Here is a 14,382-nt window from a genome sequence, read left to right as displayed (position 1 = left end):
AGAACGAAGATGCGCGTTCTCCGACGTTCGCGCGCATACTGCTCGCACGGCTGACCGTAATGTCACGTTATCTCAAGAGGTACCAGACGACTCGAAAGAGCCCGAGATTGCGTGCCCTTCCTTTAATGAAAGACGTCGGTGTGTGCGTTAGTGGCCGCAAGGTTTTCTCATTGTCAGCGAAAAATCGCGCCTCGCACGCCATACTTCTTTCGTTTACACATAATTTCGCGATATATTTCGAAAGAAATGCCAATTGCCCAGCTTGAGTTATCCCGATAAAAGGACAATCTATTTTTCCCCCTTTTTTATTTCTCTTTTACTTATTTACGCGCCGGTTTTCCCATATTATCGTAGCATATCAAGCCTCGCGTTATTTCAATTAATCTATTAATTGTTCTTGTTATCTCGTAAAGTGCCAACAAAGATGGCTGTTCACCGATGTTTCTTTAATGCCAATAAAAGGAACGAAGAAATGTTTTCTCGTGTAATTGGCCTCTTCTTGCGCAGTGCATCGAGTAGCTCGCTTTAATAACGCGTTATCACCGAATCTGTCAGCCGTGAAAGACTCTTGAGAATATATATATATACATATATATATACATATCTATGCTTCGTACGGAACCGTGTAAGTAGGTACATATGCCCACGATCAAAAATTTCCCCAAGAGAATGTGCAACGGCACGCGTCTTTACTTCGCACGTAACATTGTTTAATGATCGAAATAATCATCGAATTTGTTCACCAGAATTTGCTCGAGTTATCGACATTGACAAACACCAAATGTGTACTTTATACATACCGCGACGAATAACAGATTTCGGTGCTCTTCGAGCAGCAGGTTTCATAAATTTTACTCGAAGACTACGATTGATAAAATTATGAGGATTAATTCAAGGATACGAGGCAATAAAGAAGACATTTCTTTACTCGAGCGTACTGCTAATCTTCTGTTTCGACGCACGGGTGTTGCCTCTTGAGTTTCGATTTAATTGGTCGGCAATGCAGATGCAGATGCAGATATCATGCACTAGTTGTCAAAGTATGCATAAGTCAGGTACATTAGTTAAACGATACAATGATCTCGGTTCCACTGCGATACGCTTGTTTTTTCTGTCACGCAGCTGCATGCATACTTGCGAAAAAAAAACTGTACAAACATAGATACAGCGTCTACATACATACGTGGACTTGAGTCATGATTTCTGAATAATCGTTGAAGCCGAGTCTTTGTCTCGGTTCGGTTGCTATGAAAGCCCGTCGACGCCTTCGAGACTCGAACCGATGTAAATGCGAGAGAATTAAACACATTCGTTTGATACAATCGACCCCGCGTTTTTTTCGTTTTTGTCACCGATAAACGTGCCTCGAAAAAACATCTCTCGTGGGCTCCAGTTCGGAGAATCTGTACTTATCATAGAATTTTCGAAGAAGCTCGTTCGCCTCGTTTAAAAATGATTTATATCGATCGTAGCGTTTATTTTTATACCTAAAATGTTAGGAGGAAAATGACGGACTCGAGATAGCTTTCCATTCCTCCGTGCACGTTTATTGATCGCTGACTGCACAGCGTCGAAGATCTACTGCGCAGGAACGGCGTTATTCAAAATCCGACTTTCTCTTCAAATACTGGCAATGATATTTTCTCGGGAGGACAAATATTTCCCCTCTTATGTGTCGTATCTTGTTCAGAGAATATGTACTAGTTGTTTTTCGGAAGAACGATCTTTACTCCTATACTTTTAATGATAAATCATTTAACCTATTCACGTGTATGGATTGTACGAAAGACGTAACGACAATAATTCAATTTCGAGTACAATTGGGATATAAAATTGGTTACGATAAATGTTATAACAAGTTGGAATCGCTAAGGTCGCAAAAACGCGCGTTATTCCAAGCGCGTGGTTTAAACTTCCGTAGAGTGGCATCATTAAACAGCTTTATTGTCTAGAATTATTCCCCTACTCTCGTCATAACTAAAGAGATGTGAGTCACGTTCATTAAGTATATAACGGGTGGTCATGCACAGTTCGCGGAAACTGGAAACGAGATAAAGGACTAGGATTTAAGATTTCGCTACTAAGGATTCGATTACACGGCTGTGAGCCTCTCCGGTTTCGCTCGTCTTTGATTCTTTTCTTGTTAAACGTACGAGAACTCTATTTTCGTTTTTAGTTTCACGCCCTTCGTTCTGCATTTTATGCGCCTAATCAATGCGCCTATTTTCTCCGTAAATTAAACGAATACATTGAGTACTTTGTTCACACATATGTTACTCGACGATAAATAAAAAAGAATGTTTGAAGAGCCGAAGTGAAATTGCGACGTAAGAGTGTGCCAGGGGCATGCCTTGATTCAACATCATCGCAAATTATCATGGTTCTGCTGGATCTCATTAAGTAAATTCGATGCAGAATGACGAGCTGTTATTTATAGGTCAAGCTCGTGACAGTGGCAGCCCTGATTTCATATCTTTTCTTCTCACGAAATTTCACGATGCATAAATATGGATTATTCGTTTATAATACTTTGTCAATAATAATATATGTATATGTACGTAGTTCGTTCTAGAAGATATCGAGATGATGTTTATCAAATTATATTTATTGTCTCTTGATTATCTTGTAGATACATTATTGCAGACTGTATAGTTTTATAAAATTTGTAGTAATTACTAGTTAAGTGTAATGAATCTTGCAAGTATTCTGTGCAGTGAAAAACATGAAGGGAATATTTCTTTAGTTTAGGGAATATTTCTTTTATTTTCGATAACGTGATATCCAATCGCATAGAAATACACATTGTGAAGTCTGAAATGTTCCTACGATATTTCAATTTCAATTTAAATGAGATATATATGTATATATATAAATGTTTGGTTTATAAGTTAAACAATCTAACGGGATGAATGTACCAATATAAAATATCTCATAACAATTTATATTAGCAGGCGTTTATCATCGTATACAGTTGCCCAGCCTGGTCCTTGATAGCGTTTATCACTATACAGCAGTAACAAAGATTTATTATTTCTATCCTTCTGTCATTAATCTGTGATAAGGAAAAGAACTGGTGTCATTTCTTTGCAAATGCAATTAATTAGATAATATTACATTATTTTCTGATGACAAATCCATATTATGTAAGTTCATCTTGAACGAGCTTAAAAATAACATAACGTTGCTTTACAAGTACAAGTGCCGATATTCATTGGAAAGAACAATCAAATCGTGTTATAAATAATAATAACTTTGATTAAACAGAAGTAATAACAAGGTGACTCAATCTTGATGTTCTGCTGGACTGACAATCATGACACGACTAGGAGGCAGAGCCTCTTTAATGATCACCGTAATGATCAGTTTTACTCTGTTGATTGTTATTTATCATATTCTCGATAATGAGGTCAAGGACATCACGGCCAGTAAATTAAATCCACAGTTTAAGATCGAAGAGGTTTATCCATTGAGTGACCTGACTGAGAATCCTCTTAGCATTGCCAGAAAGAAACAAATAGAGACTCAAATAATGGGAAAATTGAAAAGCGGAGGAGGAAAGCTATTCAATGATATTAATTATGAAAGATTGTACGCAGAAGCAGTTCCCTTGTTTAAGGGACATAAAATTGTGCATTTAGATTTAAAAGGAGCTCCTCCAAAGGCAAGTTATTACAAGTACCTGCTAAATTTGCTCAAAAATTTAGGTGCCACTGGTATACTTATAGAATACGAAGATATGTTTCCTTTTGAAGGAGCGATACAAAATATCAGTGCAGGAAATTGCTATACTAGGAAAGACATTGCAAAAATTCAAAAGATAGCCAGTAAGAATAAGCTTATAGTTATACCATTGATTCAAACTTTTGGTCATATGGAATTTGTTCTCAAGTTAGATCAATATAAAGACTATAGAGAAGTTTCGAGGTACCCACAAGTTTTATGCCCTACTTACAACAAAACTCTACCATTGATATACGAAATGATAGACCAAATAGTAGAAGCACATCCTGATATAAAGCATTTGCATATTGGAGCTGATGAAGTTTATCAGATAGGAGAATGTTCTAGATGTTTAGATACAATGGTTAAGAGACAGTGGGGCAAGAAACAATTATTTTTGGATCATGTTTCAAAAGTGGCAAAATATATAAAAAATAAGTATCCAGATCTTGTTGTTCTTATGTGGGATGACGAATTTAGAGAAATATCATCCGATGAAATAATAGACAGAGGCTTGCATTTAATGGTAGAACCTGTTGTTTGGAAATATACCACCGATCCTGGAGCATCATTGACAGATCAATTGTGGAAGAACTATGCATCGGTTTGGAAAGATATCTGGCTTGCTACAGCTTTCAAAGGTGCTACTGCTCCAGATAGATATTATACCGATATTGGTTATCATATGGAAAATCATCAGCGTTGGTTGGAGATTATCAATAAATATTCTACTGAAATTAAATTTAAGGGTGCAATTTTAACAGGGTGGCAAAGATACGATCACTTTAGCGTACTGTGCGAACTTCTACCATCTGCTATACCCTCACTTGCTGTAAATTTAGCTATCCTGCAGGCTCCAGATTTATGTAGATTTCCGATAGAAGTACCTGCTTCAGTATTACAAGCGCTAGAGTGCGAGGGCATCATTTCTCTAAGTATTCCAGAACCTCAATATGGTTGGACCAGATGTAGTTATCACGGTGTATCTATTTATGCTGCCATATTGCGGCTGTATTCTTTGACTCAGGCAGTTAGTAAAATGGAAGAGGATAACACATTTAAGGGATGGTTGAAACCGTACAATTTAAAATATTCTTTTTCAAATCCTAGTCACGTAGAAAGAGCGGTTGCAGAACTGGATAAATACAAGACGGAGATAAAGTATATTGAAAAAGAAATAAGAACAGCTATGGAAAACATATATGACAATTATACTATACAAGAATGGATAGAAACATATATCGCTCCTTTGAACGAGAAATTCACTCAACTATGGGAGGCTAAAGAAAAGATTTTAGAAAAGAACGTATGGCCAAGAAGACCACTAACAAAACCTATCTTATAGTTTAATAAATGAATAGTTTCCATAACGTGTAATATGAGACTGAAGATCGCACTAGAGTAAAAAAAGAAGCGATATATTAATCGAGACATTTAGAATCTTTGTTTTATAAAGAGAGGAGTAATCGATGGTATATAAAGTTTACCAAAACTATAATTTTGCACGTTATATGTCTACATTATATAGAATATGCTCTATATCTCAATTCAAGCGGGTGATCAAATTTTATCGACTGCACCGTCCATAAATTAGTTTACCTTTTTTCCTTTTTTGAATCGTCTAACAAACATTCGATTGAACACTTGATCAATGAAAACTGACCTTAATTCGCGCACTTGAAGAGCGAGCTAATTAGAGTTTTTCAACTAACATTTCTAGAATATGAATTTAAAGTTTGAATTTGTAATACCGTATATAGTTTCGACGAAGTGTTAATTTAAAAATTGATCCTAAAATTGATTAATTCTTCTATCTTCTGAATTACTACGTCACTAATTCCTAAAGAAAAGGGCTCCACTAACTTAGTTGCTATTTATTAACATATTTTGCCATTTAATACTTCCGACGGGCATCTTACATTTATGTTATTCAAAGCTAATTGTTCTAAGAATACGCATATACCGCGATCTTACTCATTCTTGTTTGTTAAATGATGTGTTCTTCCGTTGTAAGCATTCTGTTTTGTATATTTGTTTTTTTTTTTTTTGCATATAGTTTTGCATGATTAGTGCCATTAACAATTAGGTATAGAAAAGAACCTGTGAATCAACAATTTATAAAAATAGAGATACATCTGCGAATCGTTTAATATGGACGAACGAGTTTTCTCTCGGTCTTTAAAACGCGAATAAACATTTATTCGTTTACTATCCTGTTTTACTTAATCTTACGGTATTTAAATGCGATTATAGAGCTTTCTTTGTCTGGTGATCTCTTCACGGATTAACTCTCAATATCGAACGATCTTTTCCCACCAGCATTTATACATGTACGATAAAATTACCGAGGACTTGAATACAAATCTATGGCATGTACTCAATCAACAGTGTATATATATCACTGTAACGAACGATGCTACTATTATTGTAAAAGTATTTTTAACATTGTTACGTCGATCCATATTAACATTATTACCGCAAGTAGTAAGATTTTATCAATAAATAAATTTGTTTTTAAATCTACTACGAAGACACCAGTGGTTTATTGCATTGGCCCCTCAAAGTATAGGTAATCTCTTATATACGGTAAGAAAGTAGCGAAAAATATTCGTATGGACGTCTTATGTACAGGTGAACAGTCCTTGACGTTAGACAAAAATATTGTATTGCAAAAACCACTTTTCGTTATGGTAATTTTCACTGTAGCAGGCAAACTGACGACTTTGAACCAGGTAAATGGGGATGAAATGGTATTTGACTTTGCTTTTTCGTGGGGATCCTTTTCACGACCTTGTGAATGGTGCTCATGTCCACTGTGTCGCCTATTTCTGCAATTATTATGGGCTTGTGATAGTCCTGGTCTGTTTTCGTTAATCGAACACCCAAAATTTGCGCGGCTAAGGTCACTATACACAAAGAAACCTGAAATGAAAACCAGTTTTTTTTAAAAGGAAGTACAGGATATTGCTCCTCTTATTGTTTAACGAATATTTTACCGCTTCACCGGTTCTAGCGGAAACATCGTGAGACGGAAATCCATTGTCTGCGGCGAATTTGTGTGTTCGATCCTTCTTCACCGTCCTCTGATGTTCCATGTCGCATTTGTTACCAACTACGGCCATCAGCGGTGTTTCCTCGTAGTTGTCGCTCAATTTTCTGATTTTATCTATCCATTCTTCTAGAACTTCGAAACTGAAGCTATTGGTGACGTCGTAGACTAAAAGGATTATCTGAAAAATAATATTTTTCCTCCTGTAGAAGAACAGTTGATCTAGATTTTTTTTTTTTGTGAAATGATGTTTCGACTGAAACGTATGTCGGATGCATTCCGTTTTCTTACATGAGCACCGAAGACGTATTTGTCCAGCATGTTTCCGTGTAACGCAAGACCACCGACATCCCATAAATGTAGATTAACGTTTTTATAAAAACCAACGCTGACGTTCTTCAGGAAGAAGTCGATTCCAGACGTTGGCGTGTACTGTCTCGTGAACTCGTTATTGCAAAATTTCTGAGCGATGCTCGTCTAAACAGGGATCCTTGAATTTCAGTTATCCAGAATTGCTATTCTATCGTTACGACGAGATAGAAAGAGAGAAGCTGTCGTGCTTTTCTAATCAAAGAACAGCTTTTCGGTTTCAAGAAACGAAAATAAAAATATTCTATCTGTCTATCTAAATAAAAAAAAATCATCGACTGGCAATCAATATACATAGTAATCTTAATAACTAAGGGTTTTTGGATCAGTAGAGTGTTGCTCGGGCATTCGATCATAACACGGAATTTCTACGTCGATCGAAACTCGCGTGTTATGCTTACCTGCTAATTAATAGCTAGAAGTTGTTTGAGAACTAGAAGTCGTTCCTGTTATTGAGCAAAAGAATTTTGACGAAGAAAGGAATTCAAGACAGACGTGAAACGGCTCGAATCACGAATACCTAATTTTGCTCGAACTACGCGTAGACTGTAGACTCTAATTACTAAAGATTTATCGCTGACAGTGTATGACGCCTCGAGCGACGAAGATGTCAAAATGGTTATTACCAATAAAGTAAAGTAAAAACACAGTAAACATAAAACGTTCTATACTTGCGAAAGTATGTTTAATCGTGGCACTGACCACACTTCGCACGGAGGAAATAAATCGATACGTTGCTTGGTTCTTCGAAGCTCAGGCACTCTGAACTCGAAACAATTTAATCATATACATCGACGTTTCGTATGTGTATACCCTTCCAAAAATGTACGATCGAAAGTCAAATCGATATTTTGTTAATTTCGCATTAACGCAAAAACAAAAGACTAGAAAAAGTACACTGTCGCTTGGGACTTGGATCGCACTTCCGGTTAAACGCCGGGAACATTAGAAAACTCACTTTGCCGGATCCAGAATCACCGACCAGCACGATCTTCAACTTCTTTACCAGTAGGTCCTCCTCGACGTCAGACATTGGGGAAGATCGGGATAAAAGGAGCACGAAAGGAAGAAACGCGACGATTGACGGAAAGTTTCGGGAATCATGCGAAAAGTCGTGTCGGCCACGACGGTTCTGCGTCGACTATAATGCAATATATAAACGAAGGGTCTGGCATGTGGCTAGAGAATGAAATCGAGCGAATCGACCGACCGGCCGTGGGCAGTGCGACGTCGTCGTCGTCTACACGGCTGCATGAATAAATTAGCGAATAATCGATACGAACAGCTATGGTGCGTACCTCTGTCTCTCGTCGATATTATACTTGACAAACTTTTTCCAATGACGATCTTTCGATTAATTATGAATACCCTGTGACGTAATGGATCGAGGTCTTGTACTTGTACGTGTCAAGGTTTTTCCTAATAATTCTCATTGATTACGTGGTTAGTCTTTTTCCTATTCTTTGTTTCCCTTTTCCTCTTTCTTTTGCTGGTGTATATGTATAGTATACATATATAGCGTATATAGTACATAGGTAACGGTATAGTAATATCAAACGGTTCGAGATTCAAGGGTCAAAGTAATTCGACCTCTCGTCTACTCACGCTATGCGCTTGAAAATAGTGTAAAAAAATATGTATCTGTCTTTCGTGGGCAGGAGTAAGTGCTTGAGTAATCGCAGGTAGATTCGTTGTTCGATCGTAATTGTCGTTGTTCGCTAGCTGAAACAAGAAATTTATTACAAATTATACGTTCCATAATATCTGTCTCAGCGTCTACGTTTAATCTTTTCATATATTACCTTCTTGATATGCTTCTTCGTTTCGGTGCTTGTATTTTATGGAAGAATTTATGTACGAATCCCTGCAGCGTATGTACAAATATTTATATCGTAATAGTTAATTAAAAATCAAATCCTTATAATTTGCTAAGAGGTAGTAATTAGACACGCGGCAGCACGTTGTCGTACGAACGACCGTCAGTCTGTCGGCGCGTTCAAAATTGGCCTTTACTATTTCATAGTATCTTCCATCGCTGCAAGCGCATCGATTTTACAATTACAGAGTGTACTTTATTTATTGCCCGACTTCAAATATGATTATCCGGTTATGTGATTACCTCAAGCTTAAGCACCGTAATTTAATGCATTTTACACGTAGTATATCTATAGCCTTCTGACTTTTGTCGGAGAATCGAAGATTCTCAGGATCCCAGCGGAGTTCCAGCCGCTCTAAATTTGGACAATTGTTAGCAATTCCGTCCATCAACTGATCCACGTGAATATTTACGCCTAACCTCTCCTGTGTTCCCATTACAAGAATTCTAAAATAATAAACAGGTATTTCAATGATATCTTGTCGTAGTATATTAAAGGTATTAAAGATCTAAAAATATATTTCACTTGGCATTGGTCAATATGGGTAATACGCTCTGCCATAGTTGATCGGTGATGTGAGGCATGCCGAATAAGGCGAGCCCCCAGAGTTGATGACCGTATCTCGACAAGAATTTATGCAGACCATCGTCGGTCAGGTTATCGGAACTATCCAGATCTAGAGCGATCAGGTTCCGAGGATTGCCGAGTTCAGCCCAGGCTTTTAACACGCTATCGTTAAAGCCGTTCAGCTGACCAGCGCTGAGGAAACGAAGGCCTGGAATTCTGGTCAACATGTCGATCAGACATTCCGTTGACAGGTCCGTCCCGGTAACGTCCAACTCCTGGATGCTCGACTTTTCCCATTCTACCTGCATCACGTATTCGCTCTGAAGATCTGAAAGAGGTGCGTAACATTTCAAGTTTTGTATAACCGAAGGTAAGATTGCACGTCGATGAATATTTAGTTACTTGTTCCCTGCATGAGGAGACACTTTAATCTTCTGCTCCTTTGAAACAGAGTCTTCATGGTTGAGCCAGTGACTTTGGCACAGAAATTCACGGCCAAACATTCGAGCTGGATGCAATTGGAAGAAAATGCGTCGATGTGCGAATCGTCTACAAAATTGATCCCATATAAATTAATTACTCGCAAATTAGGGGTGGCTGATTTCAATTTGTGCACATTTATCACTTCGTAGATTTCCTCCTCCTCCTCTTCCACCTTCTCGTACGTTCCTATAAGATTCTCGATGTAGTTAGTTTCTCGTTGAAACAGGTGCTATGATAGGGATTCGCTTGGATTTCAAGGTAGACACGAACCTATAAGGTGAAGGATCTCCAAGCCGTTGATAAAATTGTAAATTTTTCTCATAAAGCCCTCCATGAAGATTACCTCTGACAGGCAGATGCACATGTACTTGAGTTTAGTCGGGAAGGCTTGCATCTCCGAAAAATCGTGCAGCTGCATGGCAGTGGAGAAGTCGAGAAGCATGTGAGTCAAATTCGGACATTTATTCGCCAATTCGTGAAGAACCGTATGGGTGATCAATTCGATCGGCAATTCGATGTACCTCAGCGAAGCTCCAAAACGCGTGCTGTTACCAGAGAAAGTTATTTTAATACTTTACGGCTGCGTGAATCCACCATATCGCTACCGTTTACGAGTTATATTTTGGCAAGTGAAGAAGAAGTTGATTCTGGCGTGAACCTCGAACGCGAACGTTACCTGCCAACATTATATCGAGAAAGTATCTACTACCTGATCAAGTGCAGCAGATTGTCCAAAGAATTCACGTGCAATCCACTGATTTCCGGTCGCAGAGATACGTGTTTCCATAATCGCGTGTCGTACGCGATTTGCCGCCATCTTTTGCACACACGTGCTACCCTGCATATTTCGCGATGAGACAGATAACTGAAGACGTTTAGCAATACCTTGTCTGGCAGCTTTTCTATCGTCTAAAAAAATGAAAGAACGATAATCCTTAGTACGAGACGCGTTAAATAATTCGACAGCTGCCTGGAATTAAAAAAGCAAACTCGAGTTGACGTCTTTCGTCACATCTTTGGTAAAGTTGATCACTTACTGTCCCAGCGAAGCGACTTTTAACCACGCCGCCCTCGGAAACGAACATCTGAGACGTTTCCACGGCGATCTGACCCCAGACATCGACACCCCCCAGATCCATCTTGTTATTTTCTCAAAGCGTACTCGAGGCACAAAATTGGTTTCCCTTTGGAAAGATATTGTCACAGAGCTTACTTCGATCGACAGGATGTTGATCTATCCGATCCGATGAACGTTTAATCCACGTGTGGCGAATTGAACTTTGCACCGCGCGCAAAAATTACCGATACGTAAAGAAAAACGGGAATATTTATTCAACGACGAAAAATGGTTCGTGAAAATCGCGGCACACGGCAGATTTCAAGGAATCAGAAGTTCTAAGTCTTCGACGGGGATTTCTAATCGGATCGCGCCTGCGCGTCGTCCTAAATATAAGACTTGGAAGACCCGTCTCCGCTTTAATTTTAAACTCGTCATCTGCAGCCAAGGTACATTTCCTTGTGTTTCCCGTAAACGTCAGATTTTGGGCGAAGTTTAGGAAATATCCGCGAGTCTCGCTATAGCCATTGTTCGAAACTCGTTGCGCGTGATCGTTAATAATTAAAGAGTTTCCAGAAGTGCTTGTACAGTTTACTTGCAACATAATGTCGATGAAAATTGTTTTTACATCTCTTTAAAATCGGCGCAAGAAAATCGGGAATTTATTTGCTGACAAATTTATGTTTACCAAAATTTCACCTCTTCTTTTTCGGGTTTTCTTCCTCTTTTTGACTTCAGCGGACGTCGTAAAACACTTGACCACTAATATTTTGCCTCATCGAAGAGGGTCATAGGCTTTTTAGAAATCTGCCAGAACGGCCTGGTTGATGTAAGACTTGGAACTTATCCGACACGAGACTTGACAAAACACGTGGTATTTACACAAAGATATATGTACTACAAGAAAATGTTTTTTTTTTTTTTTAAGAATCCGAGTCGTTTCTCGATAAAACACTTGGACTCTGTTACCTGATTATCGATCGTCATTGGTTGGGATATTAAAAAATCGAGTACTTCGATCAAATAGCAAGATGGATAAAAACGTCGATCTAATTTTGTTAAACGATATATCTTTATTTTTTTTTAACAATCAACATTTGTCGCTGAACTCGCAAGTTCAGCTTCTATCACAAGAAATCTCGCGTGTCATGATGTGATAACGAATTTCATAGTAGCAATCGATAACGTCACCGCTTAGATGGTTTCATCCGGTACAAATAGGATCTTTTTATTTTCAAATAAGCGCAAAGTTATTATGCAATACTAAGATGAACGCTCTTGCGCGAACAAATTGTTAGCTGGCTAGCTAAACGTTCAAAATTGAATCAAAATCAAATAGAACTATCGATTAATATTTTAACTAAATAATTACCACGCTCGACGCGATTTTTTTCCGATAAATGCTACGACCGACATCGTCTCTAGATATAGCATTCGTGGCGAATTCCACGTCCAGCTGATGCCAGGTGCTCATTGTTGGAAATGCAATTAATCACACCGTGCTGTACGATCGATCTAGGAAAAATCACTTTGGACCACACCTTTCTCGATCTACACCGAATTATTGAAACCGTGTCATATGCAGAAATATCGCCAAACGGTTCAACGTTCCTTCGTTCATGTCAATATATTTTACAGACACTCGAGTCACCGCGAGTTCAAAAACGGTCCCGAGCCGGCAACCAATTTGTCAGGAGTTCGTCGGCTGACTGGACGATGCTAGGACTCATTTCAAGCTGAGTGGTAGCTTAATTAGTTATAAATAAAGGCAAGCAGTCAGTCAGGCAGACATCAGGCAAAGATAAGAATAGATAGAACGCACTTGTATGTACATCCTACCAATACGATCTAAAGAAGAAGTCCATCTTCTACGTGTCATAATTCTGATTTGCAAGTTGTAAAAAATATAAAAAAGCACGATATTGCGGATGTTCTTCTAAACGGTGCAAGAAGAATGCAAGATTGTTATTGCGACAACGTTTAACAAATTTTGTTACGAGAAAGAATGCTAATGTCTGTTTTGATGATTTACCGTATTCGATCGTTTTATAACCTCCTTCTTATCGTCGTCAAAGTTGTTGAGCTGTTGAAGTGCAGCTTCTACGCTCAGTACGTTCCAGTTAGACATTCTTCGTGCATCCATAGCGATGGTATATCGGTTGATCGAGAACGGATTTAGGTATCAAAAAAGTAATGTTTATATCGCTATACATATATCTCCGTACGAAAACAGCACACTCTAACATTACACTGTTTACTGAAAATGCTACGAAAGAACGAACAAAGACTTTACACTTTCACCATATCCTTTGCGATTTAGTTTAACGCGTAACGACACTCGAGCAAACAATAGGAAATTGTAGAATAAAATCTCACAAAAACGATTTGTGCATCACGAATACACGGAAAAATACGAATTTTGGTAAAGAATATCGAGATTGCGTACGTTCTCCTTCGTAGATACTTTCTGACAGAGGATGGAGGAGTAAGCCATCGTTTAACGACGTCCTTCCTTCGGTTTACGAAAAATGACGGTTGACGTTTGGATTACATAATTATCTTATGACTGTGATCGAAGTAATCCTTTTTCTTTTGTATTATTTTAAATACTTATCGTTGGTTAGTCGGAACGCATGCAACCTTCGATGCTTGTCGAAAATCAACCTAGTCGACCATTGTGATGTTCTTATGCTAAGCACCCTACGTTCTAGATCGGAGGTGAAAAATGTAACTAAAATAATCTTAACTTTCTGTCGTTCCCTAAAATAGACTCGCTGGAGAGCTGTGCCACGCAAGAATGCACAGCCAACAGAGGGCCGTCATGGTACATTGCGGGACTTTTCGAAAATTCAACAACAAAAAATATGTTGAATTCCATTTCGGATTATTCGGATAACCCTTTCATTGTATTTATTTTTAGTCACAGTTAAATAACGAAGAAATGCAACAACCTTCGATTCTATAACTGTTTGATCTATAAAACACAGATCGTTTCGTTGTCCAGTATGTACTTTAACGAAAAGAAATAATTTGGTGACACATGAAATGAGTCTCCAAATAATGACTCATAAAAAATATAAATTTATATTATTTTTATTTTTTTATAATATACCGTAAAAATATTGCGAATGACAAACGCCTTGTATGCGTGACAGTTGTTGAATATCTTCTTGATTGCAGGCCAAATAGGTAGCATTTGGCTTGGCGCCATTAGCAATTTGATTAATTAAGGCCACATAATGTACGAACACTGACAGTGA

At 38.1% G+C, this 14,382-nt stretch overlaps 3 protein-coding genes across 10 annotated transcripts; 1 reads left to right on the top strand and 2 right to left on the bottom strand.

The window, feature by feature from the left end:
- The first annotated feature begins 2,888 nt into the window (after positions 1-2,888).
- On the top strand, positions 2,889-6,243 carry LOC105666614 (hexosaminidase D-like). Its single transcript, XM_012317620.3, has one exon. It carries the CDS (start codon positions 3,314-3,316, stop codon positions 5,063-5,065), a length of 1,752 nt encoding a protein of 583 aa, XP_012173010.1. The 5' UTR covers positions 2,889-3,313; the 3' UTR covers positions 5,066-6,243.
- A 174-nt stretch (positions 6,244-6,417) lies between these two features.
- LOC105666622 (ras-related protein Rab-28) lies at positions 6,418-8,171 on the bottom strand. The gene is made up of 4 exons (XM_012317700.3): positions 8,097-8,171; positions 7,061-7,246; positions 6,717-6,950; positions 6,418-6,642 (listed from the first exon to the last, which is right to left on the bottom strand). The coding sequence occupies exons 1-4, from the start codon at positions 8,169-8,171 to the stop codon at positions 6,418-6,420; spliced, it is 720 nt and encodes a 239-aa protein (XP_012173090.2).
- Positions 6,823-13,879, bottom strand: LOC100643394 (F-box/LRR-repeat protein fbxl-1). Of its 8 annotated transcripts, none has more exons than XM_048411047.1 (9): positions 13,155-13,879; positions 10,775-10,974; positions 10,336-10,610; positions 9,985-10,251; positions 9,541-9,910; positions 9,258-9,461; positions 8,941-9,173; positions 8,097-8,860; positions 6,823-6,950 (listed from the first exon to the last, which is right to left on the bottom strand). In XM_048411047.1, the coding sequence occupies exons 1-7, from the start codon at positions 13,263-13,265 to the stop codon at positions 9,038-9,040; spliced, it is 1,563 nt and encodes a 520-aa protein (XP_048267004.1). In that variant the 5' UTR covers positions 13,266-13,879; the 3' UTR covers positions 6,823-6,950; positions 8,097-8,860; positions 8,941-9,037. The 8 variants fall into 8 exon arrangements, with proteins under 8 accessions (XP_048267004.1, XP_048266960.1, XP_048267043.1 ...); XM_048411003.1 differs by lacking the exon at positions 6,823-6,950 and adding an exon at positions 7,103-7,259; XM_048411086.1 differs by lacking the exon at positions 6,823-6,950 and adding an exon at positions 7,103-7,259 and having other exon boundaries at positions 8,437-8,860.
- Positions 13,880-14,382: the final 503 nt, after the last annotated feature.

This window comes from Bombus terrestris, chromosome 1, assembly GCF_910591885.1.
Source record: "Bombus terrestris chromosome 1, iyBomTerr1.2, whole genome shotgun sequence".
Taxonomy (NCBI): domain Eukaryota; kingdom Metazoa; phylum Arthropoda; class Insecta; order Hymenoptera; family Apidae; genus Bombus; species Bombus terrestris.
The sequence above is the reverse complement of the archived record's forward strand: the minus strand, read 5'-3'. Positions and strand labels throughout refer to the sequence as shown.

Excerpts from the sequence above, each read along its gene's own strand:
- LOC105666614 (XM_012317620.3), top strand. The coding sequence starts at position 3,314 with ATGACACGACTAGGAGGCAGAGCCTCTTTAATGATCACCGTAATGATC.
- LOC100643394 (XM_048411047.1), bottom strand. The coding sequence starts at position 13,265 with ATGGATGCACGAAGAATGTCTAACTGGAACGTACTGAGCGTAGAAGCT. Across the intron at positions 9,462-9,540 it reads CCCATATTGACCAATGCCAA|AATTCTTGTAATGGGAACAC; the intron begins GTGAAATATATT and ends TTATTATTTTAG. Across the intron at positions 9,174-9,257 it reads TTACGGTGCTTAAGCTTGAG|CGATGGAAGATACTATGAAA; the intron begins GTAATCACATAA and ends ATGCGCTTGCAG.
- LOC105666622 (XM_012317700.3), bottom strand. The coding sequence starts at position 8,171 with ATGTCTGACGTCGAGGAGGACCTACTGGTAAAGAAGTTGAAGATCGTG. Across the intron at positions 6,951-7,060 it reads AATACGTCTTCGGTGCTCAT|ATAATCCTTTTAGTCTACGA; the intron begins GTAAGAAAACGG and ends ATTATTTTTCAG. Across the intron at positions 6,643-6,716 it reads CCGCTAGAACCGGTGAAGCG|GTTTCTTTGTGTATAGTGAC; the intron begins GTAAAATATTCG and ends TTTTCATTTCAG.